This window comes from Plectropomus leopardus, chromosome 18 (assembly GCF_026936395.1).
Source record: "Plectropomus leopardus strain MGB_pleo_1.0 chromosome 18, ASM2693639v1, whole genome shotgun sequence".
In the NCBI taxonomy this organism is placed as follows: Eukaryota; Metazoa; Chordata; class Actinopteri; order Perciformes; family Serranidae; genus Plectropomus; species Plectropomus leopardus.
The window spans coordinates 7,063,985-7,079,265 of NC_142193.1; the positions used below are offsets into that span (position 1 = coordinate 7,063,985).

Here is a 15,281-nt window from a genome sequence, read left to right on the forward strand (position 1 = left end):
CCTCCTCCCTTTTTTCCTCATCACCCCTGAGGTGATGGCGGTGGCGGAGGGCCTTGGATACACTCAAGGCCCCCCAAAATGGAGAATTTACCATAACACAATATGACAAAAAGAGACACATGTCATCTAGAATTGTTAACGTTTTTGGTGTTAAATGCTTTGTGTTAGTGCTGGAACAGTGACAGATATCTGGGGGATTTCTCTGGCCTTGTCCACAGGAAGCGTTTCTAACAAGTGGTGCTTCCCAGAGCAGTGACTAATATCTTCCAATCTATTCTTACAGAAATCTATTAATATCTGCACTATTCACCAGAACAGCAGAGGATTTTTTTTCTTTTTTACAGCAGAGCAGAAACTAGATAACACCATTAAATTCAGTTAATATTTTGCTGTTACTGAAATCTGGGAAAGGATTTTCTTACAGTGGTGCTTCCTGCAGCTGCATATAATATCGCTCTCTATTTTTTATTTACCATAAAAAGCGAGGGTTTATTTTTTCCAGGAGCAACTGTATGACACTCCAAGGTTAAAACTCAGTTTTTAATGTTTGTTTTTAATATTTTGGTTCTAAATGTTGTGATATGATTATTAAAATTGTGACAAAGGTTTACTGATATTACATGATATCTCTCTTAAATGATTTACCATCAAAGCAGAGGTTTAGTGTTTAACAGGAAGAATTATATGACTCTTTCAAGTTAAAACACAATTTCTACTGTGTGGGTTTTTTTTTTAGTTTTGTTTTGTGGAAATATATCTGGCACTGAATGTTGTCTTATGGTTATTAAAATATGGGCAAAACTTTGTGAAAAAGTACTCCCCACAGCAGTATTGAATATCTCTTTCTCTGATTACTTACCATAAAAGCAGAGAGTTTACTTTTTTCTAGGATGAACTGTATAACTCTTTCAAGTTTCAACTCAAGTTTTAATGTTTTCTTTAACATATTTGGTACTAAATGTTGTCTTATGATTATTAAAATCCAGGCAAAATTATGCCAACCGGAGCTTCCCAAAGCAGTATATAATATCTCTCATTATTTACCATAAAAGCAGAGGAATTACTTTGTTTCTAGGAGGATCTGTATGACTCCTTCAAGTTAAAACTCAATTTCAATTTCAATTTCTCAAAAGTTTTTTCTAAGTTTTGCTTTGTGGAAAGATAATTGGCACTGAATGTTGTCTTAGATATCAAAATATGTGCAAAACTTTGCTTTCACCAGCGGTATATAATATCTCTCTGGTTATTTACTATAAAAGAAGAGGGTTTACTTTTTTCCAGGAAGAACTGCATGACTCTTTCAAGTAAAAAATCCATTTCTATTTTTTTTCTCTTTTAGTTTTGCTTTGTGGAAAGATATTTGGCACTGAATGTTGTCTTATGAATATTAAAATGTGGACAAAACTTTGTGAAAAAGTGCTTCCCACAGCAGTATATAATATCTTTCGCTGATTATTTACCATAAAAGTAGAGGGTTTACTTTTCCCAGGAGCAACTGTATAACTCTGTAAATGTGTGGTTTTTTTTGTTTTATTTTTTATTTTTTATTTTAATGTTGTGTGAACATATTTGGTACTAAATATTGTCTTGTGACTATTAAAATCTGGGTATTTTGCTTGCTGCATCTAATACCTTTCTGATTATTTACCATAAAAGCAGAGGATTTACTTTTACTTTTTTTTCAGGAGCAACTGTATGACTCCTTAAAGTTTAAACTCAATATTTATTTTATATTTTTGTTTAGCACTGATTGTTGTGTTATGATTATTAAAATACAGGCAAAGCTGCGAAAAAAAGTGCTTCCCAAAGCAGCGTAGAATATGTCTTTCTGATAATTTACCATAAAAGCAGAGAGTTTACTTTTTTCCAGGAGCAACTATGACTCTGTAAAGTTAAAACTCAATTTTTCATGTTTTTTTAGTGTTGTGTGAACATATTTGGTGCTAAATGTTGCCTTATGATTATTAAAAACCTGGGCAAAGCCTTGCTAACAAGTGCTTCCCAGAGCAGTATATAATATCTCTATCCATTACCTTGTCTGACTAGTGGAGCTTCCTAAGGTCTTGGGAGTGTATATATATTCATATATTCATAACCGAGTCTAGTGTCACAGGATCTGAAACAATTTATGGCACTAGAAAAAAAAAAGGACGTGATTGAAAACACTCGCCTATGAACCCAGCCAGTGTAAAGATATATAAAAAGGATCATGGCCTGAAGTGCGATGACAACACGGAGTCACTGCTGTGCGACACTCGGAGCGAGTTAGCGAGCCTCTCCGTCTGAGCGAGAGTGCTCCTGGATTGTATTTATGTCTGCGACGCTGTCTGTGTACACTCAGGAAAATACGCCACGCTGCTGTTGACCCTCTTGTACCCTCAGGCAACCTGGCAATTTGCAGACAAATACAGAACCTTTACTTCAGCCCCAGAGCCTCTAACGTACATCCTTATCCATATTCCAGCTCCGCTCTGCAGCTTGTCAGGGCGTTATGGGCCCTGAATTAGCCTCCCATTACAGCAAGGCTCCGGCTCCCCCTAAAGTTAACCATAACTGACCATTTGGCGTGGCTTCATTATAAAGCCATGCATGTAAAATCAAGTCATGGTCCCCAGCCGTCACATCCAATTTCAAAATACAATCCCCCCCCACGCCCCCAGTATCTCCATCTTTCTCTCTTACTTAAGTTCAACCTTCTCCTTGTTTCATAAAATATGATCTGATTAAAATAGATTACACACCTTGTTAGCAGAGCGTTTCATATTTGATACAGTGGTGCTTTAAGACGGGCAACCTCCTTCATGATTCAAAGCGATTGTGGCCTTGTTCTCTGGCCTATTTGTTTAATAAGCTCTGCTACATCAGTGGGCCTTTTAAGTGAACACACTCCCCTGCAGCAAAGGCAAAGATCAATACCCGCACCTGTTAAAAAATACTAAAAAAAAAAAAAAGAGAGAGAAAAAACAGGAATCACGGCCAAGGATTTTCTCCTTCTAAGGAATAAGGGGCGAGATAATCAGCAACAATCCGACTGTATGAGAGGAAATCCAAAACAGGAAGCGGCTTTTATGTGCTGACCTGTAGGGAGAGCTACAGGTCAGCTGTGAAATATTCAGCGCCGATTAGCCCGACGCAGCTTAAACTAAAGCTCTCCCAATGTCTCGATCATGAGAGACTACGTTATGCAAATAGGATATTATAAACAGAAAGAAGAAAGGCAGAGTCTTTGAGGGTAAATGAATTCATTATAATCCTCACCTCATCTGCTGACTGATGGAAGACTTCTTGTGTAATCGCTTATGGGGGGGAAAACCTTCTACAGCACTGAGGGAGCTCAGATGTGGGAATAATACTGGGTCATATCGCCTTAAAATGAAAATAATACTCCCCCATTTACCATGAACAAAGTCCATGTAGGAGGGTAAAATGTAATACTGTGCTTGAGGAATGTAATTATCATTTAGCGAGTCCGTGAGCTGTGTTTGACAGGGCCTGAACTGCGTGAAAAACTCATTTTCATTTTTCTTATTATATCATGATTATATAAACATTCTTAACCAGTGGCCACAGCAGCAGCAAATTATTGCAAATTAGCCCCATATTGCCAGTTTTTAGCGGAGGCAAATGAACAAGCACTAGAACTCCAGTGTTTATTCCATAAATCAGCCAAATGCTGCACCTGTTGAGAATGTAAATAGCTGAGGCTATTTGATTAAACTCTTACATCAAAACATTTGAAGAGCTCTATTTTTTCCCCCTCTTCTTTTTTGTTGTTTATCCTTCTGTTTTCTTCTCAGCGTTAAGTTTGGTCTCTCCTCCTACACCCACTGCAAGTGGAATTTCAATGGGTGGTGACGGGGGAGACATAACACCCACCAGCTATACGTGGGGGCACGGGAGGTCCATCATTACCAAGCCACAGTGGTGATCACGGCAATAATATAGAACTATAACCGAGCAATTAGACTAATGGAAAACGTCCCTATTTCTCCCGGTGTGCTGCAGCTAGATGCGCCGCGTGCCCCGCGGGCCCCCCCTGGAGATGAGGCTGGAGATGTGAAGTGGAGAGGAGGTAATGGCGGAGGCCCATTGATCCTCACTGCCACCTGCTATATGGCTCCGTGGAGGATGGGCGGGGAGGCAGAGGACTCCATCTGGGGAGAGATCACGCCGGCTCCTGGGCTCTCAGGCATATGGATAAGAGTCTTTCTCTAGTCTTCCGCTACTTAACCAGCACACATTAGCACAATATGGCCGAATAGGGGAGAGTAAGGCGTGCATACATACAGGCTTTATTACAGTTAGGGTGCATCCATGGCAAGAGGGCGTGAAGCCGTTTCCTCAAACTCTGGAGCACTTGGCTTCTGGTGTGAGTCCAGGTGAGGACGGAACCGCTCAAATAGCCATATTGAAAATGTGAGTCTCACTTCCAAATGAAGCGCGCGTGAGAGTGGAGACGAAATTTGAAACAAGCAACTGCAAAACCAGAATGGCATTTCAAGATAAATAATAGCCTCAGCTGTTCATATGACCAAAAACAACTTACTGAACCAATTTATATGTTGGATTGGTGGGTCCACTTTAAAGAGGAACTTGAAAGCTGAAAAGCAGCTTTTCACGGCCCTGCCTGGCTGAAGGTTTTAGTTTGTTGCACCTGAAATAACTGCTGTAACTCTGTTGCATCTGAAACGGAACAGTGACACCACCGTGTACTGACGCACCCTTAAGTGCAACCTCTACATCACTGCAGCATGCTGAGAAGTTAAACCACTTTGATGTACTACCTATCGCTTCCTGTTTACATTTCTATCTGGTTCCGTTTTTAAGAGCAGTCAGGGATTTCTTTTTTTGCATGTTTTCTTCAGTGTGTAAGATTTAGGAGGATATATTGGCAGACGTGAAATAAAATATTTATAGCTATGTTTTCATTAGTTTATGATCATCTGCAATTAAGCTTCACTGTGTTTTCATTACCTTAGAATGAGCCTTTTATATCTACAGTTAGAGTGGGTTCTCTTCACAGAATCTGCCATGTTTCTACAGGAGCCCAGAGCAGACAAACCAAATACTGGCTTTAGATATGACCATGATTTTACATTGGCCATCGTGGTTCACCTACACGCTTGCCACACTTGAGACATTTCAGTTGGTTGCAATCTGAAACCTCACTAGATGCCACTCAATCCTACACACTAGACCTTTAACCAGCAGTTTCTTAAATCCAAACTATGACCTTTCCGTAACCCTGCTTAGGGTATTTATATGTCTAAACCAAACCTAAACTTGATGATCAAAATAAGCAAATATGAATCATTTTAGTTTTGGAAGGCACTGACAACTGATAGAGGCATGAGTTCATAACAGTTCTATGAGTTATTTTGAAAGGCCATAACGAATAACTTATTTGATAGCCAAAACATATGGATTCACGAGTAGATGGAAAATGGTTTAAACATCATAGAAGATGCAAAAAGCACAGACACATTCAGCCCATTCACAATCCAAAAATCAGTATTTCTCTTTCCTGGAAAGGCCGTAAATAAATTATCTTAAGATAGATGTAATTTAATGTGGGCATTGACAGTTCTCCTCTACACACAAATATCAACATGAACTTAGCCGACATCTGACTGGACAAATACACAACTTCTTGGGCTAATGCTGGTTTCTTTTTTTTTCCAATCTTCAAACTGGAAAATAATGTTGGAGGCTATGGAAACATCCAGTGTCTTATAGTAGAGCAGCTGTAGTTGCAGATTATGCTCAGTTTATATATCTGCACCTGATTTTAGTTGTTAATGAGTTTGGGGAGTTTTAAGAAGCTTGAAATCCTAGAAGTATAACGTTGTAAGTGGGCTGAATGGATTCTAGGCTGAATGTCTTCTGCACTCTCGTAGCAAATTCAACATTTTGATTCCAAGCTTGTGTTCGGGCAGTGTGACTTTAAACAACACAAATGATCCTAAAATGAAATGTAATTTTCCACCATGGTTCCGTCCAAAGAAAACAAATCTAAAGTATGAGTGACTGTAACTTCAGACACAGACAGACAGAACCTACAGTGCACAACATATGGACATGAGGCCCTAAGGGGGTTTGTTGAGAGACTGACCTGCCCAGCTGGGGGTCTCCATGTACAGGTAAAGCCGGTCGGGCTGGAGCTGGGTCACTCAACTCGCTGCTGCTGCCACAGGTGCTGATCGACCCTGAAGAAGGAGAAAAGAATGAAGTTCCTGTTAAAATACAGACTGCAATAGAAAGAGGTGACGAAATGGCACTTAACAGTGCCAGCCACGCTATCAGTGCTAACAGCGCTATTAGCGCTAACAGTGCTGACAGCGCCTAAAGTAGTGACAACGGCAACAGTTCTGACAGAGCTAACAGCGTTATCCTCGGGAAACTGGAGGGTGGCCACTATGTTTTCATGACGTCATTGTCCTGTCACCAGAGCTTGCCCATGTTCTTACTGATCATAATTTCAAAGCCCAAGTGGTCCAGAAAAATGGTCAGTTGGACAAAAGCCTGACATTCCAAAAAGGAACAAGTGGTGCTTCTAGGAAAGTACACACTCTCCCAAACAGAAGCACATGACTAATTATCAATCGCAATGGCCTCATCCATCTTTCCTATAATAGTGAAGGCATGACCAACCCTTCTCTGCTTCTGATTGGCTAGTACTGGTTGCCTTTGTTGGTTAGGTTGGTTATGTTTAGACATGAGGAGTTAGATTGGTTGGGGTTTAGAGTAACATGTTCATGCCTTTCCTGGACCTTCGGAGCATTTTTACTTAGCAAATAGTTGTTTGCTGCTATATTGAGCTTCACAGTCTCATTAAATGAACCTTAAAGTATTTTTATTTTGTGGAATCTCAACTTTAATTTAAAGCTTAGTTCAAGGTTTTGACATTTTAATTCCCCTTCTTTCCTAGAGTTAGATGTAAATATCATATCTGGTCATTAGTTACATAGTTGAAGTCAAGATGTGGTTAGCCAAGCTAGGCATAATACTGGAAACAGGCGGAAACAGCCAGCCTGGCTATGTCAGATTAAAAATTAAAAATACACCCACCAACACCTCCTAAATTAATTAACTATAATAACATGGGCTGCCAGATAAAGTTGGTGCGTGCAAGTTTCTGTTTTGTTCTCTATTCAAGCACAATGGCACCAAACCTCTTTGCGATGACAGATCTCTGGGCTGTTGTTAAGAAACATGTAAATTAAAGCCTTTAAAGGTGCAATGTGTAAGATATGGCCAGAATTGTGGATCAAAACATTCAAAAAATTAGCTAACATTATTAACAGAATGTGAAGAGCTGAGTTTAGGTCAAAGATGTATTTTGCTGCAGAGATAATGAAATAAGAATGCTAACCAGCTAGCCCCAGCTTGTTCTGTCTTGCAATACCACTTCATGAGACAATATTGAGTTACTGTTGCATTTGCAATTTAGCAAAATGTATCTTAAATGCAACTAATGACAAGACAAAACATACAGAAAAAACACTCCAGATGGCATCAATGTATGGTTTTGTTCTGCAAGCTATAACATTATAATGCTGTAGCTATAGGCCGATGCCACACAGGGAGATTATAAGAAAGCAGTGTTTGGTCCGGCTCTCAGAGTTTCAGCAGTTAATTAGTAGTTAGCTCGGAGGTGAAATGCTGCCCCCCATTAGTTTGGAGCATTTGGCCAGGCATTACCCAATGCACCTTTAAGTCATGGATCTAAACACTACTTCTGTTAATGATTTGTCCAAATGGAAAAAGCATCTCCCTTAATTTGGTCGTGTAAAAAGTAATGACGGTGGGACTTCTTGTATTAATGTTTGGCACATCAGGTTTTATTTGATTGTCAACAAATTTAGACAGGTGTTACTGCATTTGAGTGGAAAGATTATCTGGCAGGGATTTTATCATTTTGGTCAGAGTGACTAATTGAGTGCATGATTGTGTCTGAATGAGCATTTGCATCAATGTCTGCAAACATTTGATCCTGTGAGCAAACATTATGGCCCATATATATATATGTGTGTGTGTGTGTGTTCCACAGCCCATACATACAGCAGCATGTTACTGCCTCAGTGTGCGACTGCTCTCACACAGCGGCTGCTTTTCTGCTGACTTGTGTATCTTCGCCGGCCTCAGGTTGGCTGTTGCCCAGAAGCCCAGCCGGTGAACCGCAGAGAAAGCGCATTGATTTCATCCCAGCAGAAATCCCTTCTCCCGGTGCCCGCCTTCCTACCCCGCCCCGCACCTGATTAAGCATTTGCAGGGAGCCATGCCAACACAATTTGTCATTTATCAAAAGTAATTAAAAGCAATTTCTTTTCTCTTGTTGATTGGGAATTGACTAATTGTTGAGTCTTTGAAAACGGGGGAATAAATAAAACAGGGAAGGATGAATTTTACATAAACTCTGAGGAAAACATAAATGCTGTAAAATGAGGGCCAGACATCTGGCTCTGTGATTTCTCTCTACATGATTATGACTGCAAAACCGAAACAGTTGTTTAGCGCATTCTGATATACAACCCATAGGCAGTAAATAATATATTAGAAACAGCGTATTGACTAGCAGACTTAAAAGGCTGTTTTCACTTCATGTTGTGTGAACACAAGAGTGGGAGGAAAATACAAACACTGGTTGGTTACTTGTTAACAGAAAATGAAAAACGCTGCTCCCACTTGTGCCAAAGGAGATATTTGAGCCGGTAAATACCAACGTTTCAGTCGGAGAGCAAAAACAACAGGAGAGAAGGTGCGGAGAAGAGAGGGAGAGGAGCTGAAGCCATCCTCCTGCAGAGATTACAGTACGTCTACCCAATGAAACCAAGCAATACCGTTTCAACATTATCGGTAACAACCTCTGAATGCACCATTACCTTCTATAAGGGCAGAATGAAATGTCAGAATTGATTCGAGAGGGGAGGGTTGAGGTATAAGTGGACAACTGAGGTGGCCATTTTGTTTCAGTGGCCCTTTATTTGGTGTCCCTGGATCATTAGACGGCGAAAAAGAAAAAAAGCTGGAAGAACACGAAGGAGGTGTGGGCGGGCGTCACACGTGTCTCCTGTGATGGTGAATGAAAACAGAAAAAGAAACACAAAAAGGAATCAAAGAATTTTTTTTAAAAAAAAGAGGCACGCGGAAATGCCAGAGGAGTCGTTTAAATTTCCCACCACTTTGTAAATAACTTTAGCTGCACAAATACCTGGCTTTGCTCTGAGCGGATATAAAAAATAAAAAAAAAAGTCTAGCCAACAATTTATTCTCTGCCAACAAATGGAGCCGTTGCTTCAATGAGATGATTTGAATATCCCTTTGAAGGCTGCAGATGGACAAGCAATACTATCATTGCCTGGGAACACAGAAATAATTGGGCAACAGTGGGAGAAGCCTACATCCACGTTCTCTGCTGAGACACAGCCCTGCTCGGAATATCTAATTGAACCTCTCACTCTCCTGCCTTTTGTTTACATTCCCATTCATCATAAAAAACTCAATTACTTATGTTCCCTAACATGTATGGTTATTAATGTTCTAATTATGCTTCTCCCCTCTAATCTTTCGCCTTGCAATTTGGGTGATATATGTTGGAACAACACGGCGAGTGCCCTGGAAGTGAAAGCCGAATTAGGAATCTATGTGCAATAACACACCTTCTCCTGGGAGCCATCTGACGAAGAGAGAAAGCTTGTCATAGTTTGTCTATACATGGGGATTTATTCCAGCTCGGCGAGCACGTGTTATTATATACTGTCTTTGTTCGACATGCATTTCGAAGCAGAAAGTTGACTAATCAGCTCTCGCTAGCAAAAGAACACATGTAGCCGGGGAAGCTGACAGGAAAAAAACGGCTCCAAAACAAGGCAAACTACCTCTGGCCAGCTCTTCTTATTCTTCTTGTGAAAGGCTATAGGTATGACAGCTTTAGAGGTATGAAATAATGTCAGTGAGAGCCTTGAGGAGCCCCTGCAGAGAGGCTGAGAGGGTCCTGTACTGCCTCAAGCAATGAGTGTTCTTCAAGGCTTTTCCTCAGAGCACTTTTACAAGAGCACAAATTAGGTGTAAGGAATGCCTGTGTCGGCGGGCGCACCCAGCCAGCACACAGAGAAGAGAGGAGGGAAAAAAAAAACTATTAAAAAAAAGGGGAAGAAACTTGGATGACAGTGAAGAAACGGAGGGCGTCATAAAGTGCGGAAAATAAGCTCTCACTTTCAAACGTTTACGGCGGCTCAAATATCTGATGATACCTCTCATAGCTTTTAATCTTTAATGTGAAAAATTAATCATCCCATTCATTATTTTAATAGCTGTCATTTTTCTCTCCCCAAAGTGATGATTTATAACCATTAAGCCCTGCGTAGGCTTGTGTGAGAGGGATTTATCGTAATGTTTGCACCAGGTAGCCTCCAACCATATTTCATTACTCTGACAAGCCATTAAAATGCCCTGATGATTAAACAACAGCTCTGAGGTCAGTGTGTATGGCTGGTTTCTTTACCCATGCAGGAGCGAGCGGTGCAGCCAAGCAGGCGGAGACCCGTAGCCTAACAAAGCACCCCCCCCCCCCCACTCGAGACTGGAGATCGCAGTTATAGATCTCTATCTGTTGTGCCGTGAGAGGGCGACAGGGGCGGATGAGAATAATGTACATGCACAGAAGCTACAATGAAATAAAGTTAAGAATGGGGCCATTATGCCGTTTTTTCCCCTCAGAGGTTTGACACCATGATAACTGTGCACTTAAAGGAAAAACTCTGCTCTCAGATACTCTTATATCCATCCATCTGTGGTGCTCACTGTGTTCCAGGAGTTATTTTGTGATCATGTATTGCCATTGATGCCTCTGGTCTACCACTTGTCTCTTCAGCTTCTATTTCAGTTATTGATTTCCTGCTGACCCTTACAGGCAGGGCCGTGTTAAGCACATCTGGGGGAGAGGGGCAGCGCCATCACCGGTGGCCCCTGAAGACCCACCTCACTGTTTTGACTATTTTAACACTAGAAAGAAACCTGCTGCTGAAAAGAGCAAAATCTTTTCAGTGCTCTAAATTAAATATTTCATCAAAAAGATAACATTTTGATTACAGTTTGTCTGATCAAAATGTTTTTTAAATGACAATATATTTAAAAGGTGGTTTTGTGATGACATTATAACAAAAAAAGTTTTAAAAAAATTTTAAAAAATGCTTGATCAAAAACTGATATTAAATATCAGTTTTTTAACACGTTAAGTGTTAATGTTAACTGCTGTGCAGTGACATAAATTAGTTAAAAGTGTTTTTTTTAGCATTAATCCTGATTACAAGTCAGGTAAAGCTATTTTAAAGTTGATTTTAGTGGTTTAAAATACATATCTTTAAAATGATGGCTCCCATTATCCATTTCCTTTCTTTTCATTGTCATGAAAAAACTGGTATCAGTCTCTCATTTAAAAGCTCTTAGCATGAAATTGCAACCCATCTTCATTTTAGCTTTGATGTTGACCTTAAAACACATGAACGCAACAAAGTCAGAAGAACGACTTCTCAGCTCAAAAACTCTGACCGTCCAAAATTACATGAATGCATCATGAGATTGATTAGCCAATCAGAGGCAGAGTAAGACAGAGGAGGGTATTTCTTCACACAACACAGACTGGCTTGCTGTTCAGCGTCAGTTTACTATGGCAGTTTTATGGGGGAAAAAAGGCCTTTAAAACCTGACATTTCGCTTTGATGTTTTGGACAGTTGGAGTAAAAAAAAAAATGTTTATTTCATGAAACCTGTTGTTTTGTGGAGAAAGATGAAATTCCTGCATTTGGCCAGTTATCTGACAGAATACGGATAGTACAGGGGAAAAAATAACAGCAAAATGAGAATGGCCAGGAACACAAGGCACATTGTCAGACACTTTTAAATATTAGATTTTTATGTATGAAGGGGGACAGTTGGAATTTTGTGGGTTGGAATAGACAGATGTTGCTCGAGAAGTGGCAGGAGAAACAGCAGCCTGCGACACAAAATGGATTCCCACTCGATCCCAGCGGAGAAAGCTGATTGAACAGCAGGCCGGGGAGCTGGGGGAGGATTTAACTCCCCTGCATGTATGTTCATGTCTAATGTCCTGAGTCCAATGGGCTGGATTGATCACCGATGCCACATCTGACAGTGACTGACAGCGCCTTTAATTGCTATGTTTGCTTTGGGAGAAGAGCAAACTGTCATGGTGGGACCATGTGGAGGAAACATGCGGGCCTTTCTCAACCTCCTACAAGTCTGGATATTACACCATTGTACACAATGGTCATGGTCTACCAGCCTGTGTGTTGTGAGCTCCTTGATGAATTGATGTGATCAGAGACATTTGTGGCATGATGATATTAAAAAATAAATAAATAAATAAAACACACGCTGCGATTCCCAATTGTACTTTAGTGATATTTAGTATTTGATCCAACATTGTTTTCATTAATCAGTGATGTTCAAGTTTACTATCAATATAGCATTTTGACTCAAGTCTCAAAAGGACTTAAAGAAAACAGAAGAATGAAGACACAGGGAAAGAAAACATTGGTTAATTCAGATCTATATGCCTTTACATGCCGGGGGCACCTTTTTTTGTTTGTTATCACTGTATTTTTTCAGATGGTTGTTTTTGTCAGGAGTGCTTTCACACAATGTAAATATTAAAGTCAAAAATGCAACCTAATATTTTTGCGCAACAACATCAATTTTGCTGAGCTTTTGAGTGACGAATAAAGGCATCAACCAATCACATTGAGCGGAAAGGACGTCACAAAAATGGTGGACCTGTTGCCATCAATAACCATTTTTCGAATTGACATTTTTGTCATGGGTATTTTTACACAGAAAGTAAATATTATGTATAGTTGTCTTTGTTGTGAGTACTTTCACATGTAATGCAAGTTTTACATGGCAAAGAGGCAACGTCATTTTTTTTTCCTGAATGAAATACATTTTTCTGAGCTTTCACGGCATGAATAACAGGATCACCCAGTCAGCAAAAAAGCTACGTCATTTTTTTCAAGAATGAGTGAATTTTTATTTATTTACTTTTTTTAAATAAGGTCAACTTTTCTGAGCTTTCACACCACAAATGACGGACCTGTTGCCATATATATATATATATATATATATATATATATATATATATATATATATATATATATATATATATATATATATTCCCCAATTGTTGCCTTTGTTATGAGTACTTTCATAGAGAATGCACATTTTACATTACAAATATTTTTTTTTTCTTCCAGAACAAGATCCATTTTCTGAGCTTTTGTAGCACAATAAATGCATCAACCAATCGCGTTGGTCTGATGCCAAGACGCTGTCGGTATGAAAAGTTTTGATGTGGGTGAGTAACCCATTTTTGCATGATGTTTATTCAGAATTTATTTTTTGTAGCATGAAACTGCAGCTTATTTGTACTATTTCATATTTTGTTGAACAGTTCAATCCAGGACAAAGCATCTTATTTCGTAATCTGATATTTTGTGTGTCAGATCATAATTTCCAAGAAATTATTGCCAACAGCTGTCACACGGACGTAGTGGTGTAAAAAACAAAACAATATTTCTTTCTGAAATGTAGTTTAGCAGAAATATGAGTAAAGGAAAATACTTGCATACAATAAAGTACAAGTACCTCAGATTTGTACGTAAGTAGAGCACAATAATAAATGCACAGAGTATCTTTCCATCACTGGCCGTGACGATGGGTTAAAGCATATTAAACAGCAGAAAGATATATTGGCAGTGAGATGGGATTTCAGCCTGTGCCAGATTCTAAAAACTCTGTGTTGTTAACATTTACAGCTCCTGTTCCTGAGGGAGAGAAGTGATCATCAGTAAAATCACTCTCATAGATTTGAAAGCCTCGACTGAAAATTGGGACATATACTGTAGGCCATGATTTCTACAATTTTATTTCCCCTCACCACTGGTGCTTGGATCTACTGTGGATGAATGTTCGAACATCCTGTTTGGCTGCTTGTGCTCGCTACAGCGATCCAACAGTTGTCACTGCGACAGAACAAAGGCTGCAGAGGGGAAATTTGCATTCTAATGTGTCGAACGTCTCGTGTTTGTTGTGTCCCTGATGAGAAGCACCAAAAAATAGTGCTAATTTGTAATAGATATCAAAATTCCCAGCATTAAAAAGTTAATTACCGCAGCAAATACAGCAGTGATAAATGGCAGATAATGCCATTTCTGCAGATGACTGTCGTTTCCGCCAACCAGAAAAATGATATTTAGTATCCAGCTGTACTTCTGGATGCTAGAGGAGGAGGAGGAGGGGAAAGGTACTTGTAATTCAGAATATTTTTTTCTGCAACTTAGCAAGTTTTTCATCTATCAGCAAGGCACATTAAATCCCAGCTGGTCAGATGCTAGACTCCTGATGCTCGGCTTTAGACATGAAACAAACTACTGCTGAAATGAAAGCACTTCTCAGAGCTGTGGAAATTCGACTCCTACAAGAGTCTATTAAAAATACATGTTCAAATGAATCTTGGTGGTGATGACAAGTTTTACCATATTCTTCTTGAACTTTTAATGTACTCAGCCACGACTTCAAAGGGGGAAATTAAATATTAAGGCTATTATCTAAGCTGTTCCCAATATTATCCGAGCTTAGGTTATTTATATAGTACAGTAATAATTATGTTATATAAGCCGGTTTTCATTTTTGAGCCAACATTAATGATCAAGAGGTGGCCGGTTTGTAGTTTTGCAACCTAAAATGAGTAACCTAATTTATATATTTGCTGCAGTAAACCCAACAAGATTATGTAGATTTATTATAGCAGTCCTAGGTGGATATTGTAAATGTAAATATATCTATAATTTATGACTGCGGGGAAATAGATCATTTTTAACACAGTGGATATGAGGAGCGATACAAATTCTGGCAGAGGCCAGTGCACACTCAACATAATTTTGAGCATCTGTATAAAAACAACAACAATAAACAAAGAGTGAATTATTATCTGCTCTGATTGAGAAGAATCACAGTAAATCTGCTGCTTCCTAACCCGGATCACCACTGTTTACCCACCGGTGAGACGGTAAATACTCTGGCTGACATTTGAGGGAGGTTAGTGTGCTCAGAGAGCAAAGTGGAAGTGGAGGCTCAGATGAATTTGTCTGACAAATGCTCCTGGAGTATGTGTTGTCGACTGTGCTTCGGCGAGGCCCTGGACTGGGATTTGAGTCTGACTGAAGCCAAGCAAAGCATGCCAGATCACTAATTGCACAATTTAA

General features: G+C 39.5%; 1 protein-coding gene across 3 annotated transcripts in view; it reads right to left on the reverse strand.

The window, feature by feature from the left end:
- Positions 1-15,281, reverse strand: part of LOC121956111 (RNA binding protein fox-1 homolog 3-like) — a 575,995-nt gene that overhangs the window by 224,715 nt on the left and 335,999 nt on the right. For all 3 annotated transcript variants that reach the window (XM_042504225.2, XM_088069452.1, XM_042504223.2), the window contains one exon: positions 6,113-6,206. In XM_042504225.2, the coding sequence (XP_042360159.1) occupies positions 6,113-6,134 (22 nt within the window). In that variant the 5' untranslated portion in view covers positions 6,135-6,206. The remainder of the gene's footprint in view (positions 1-6,112; positions 6,207-15,281) is intronic.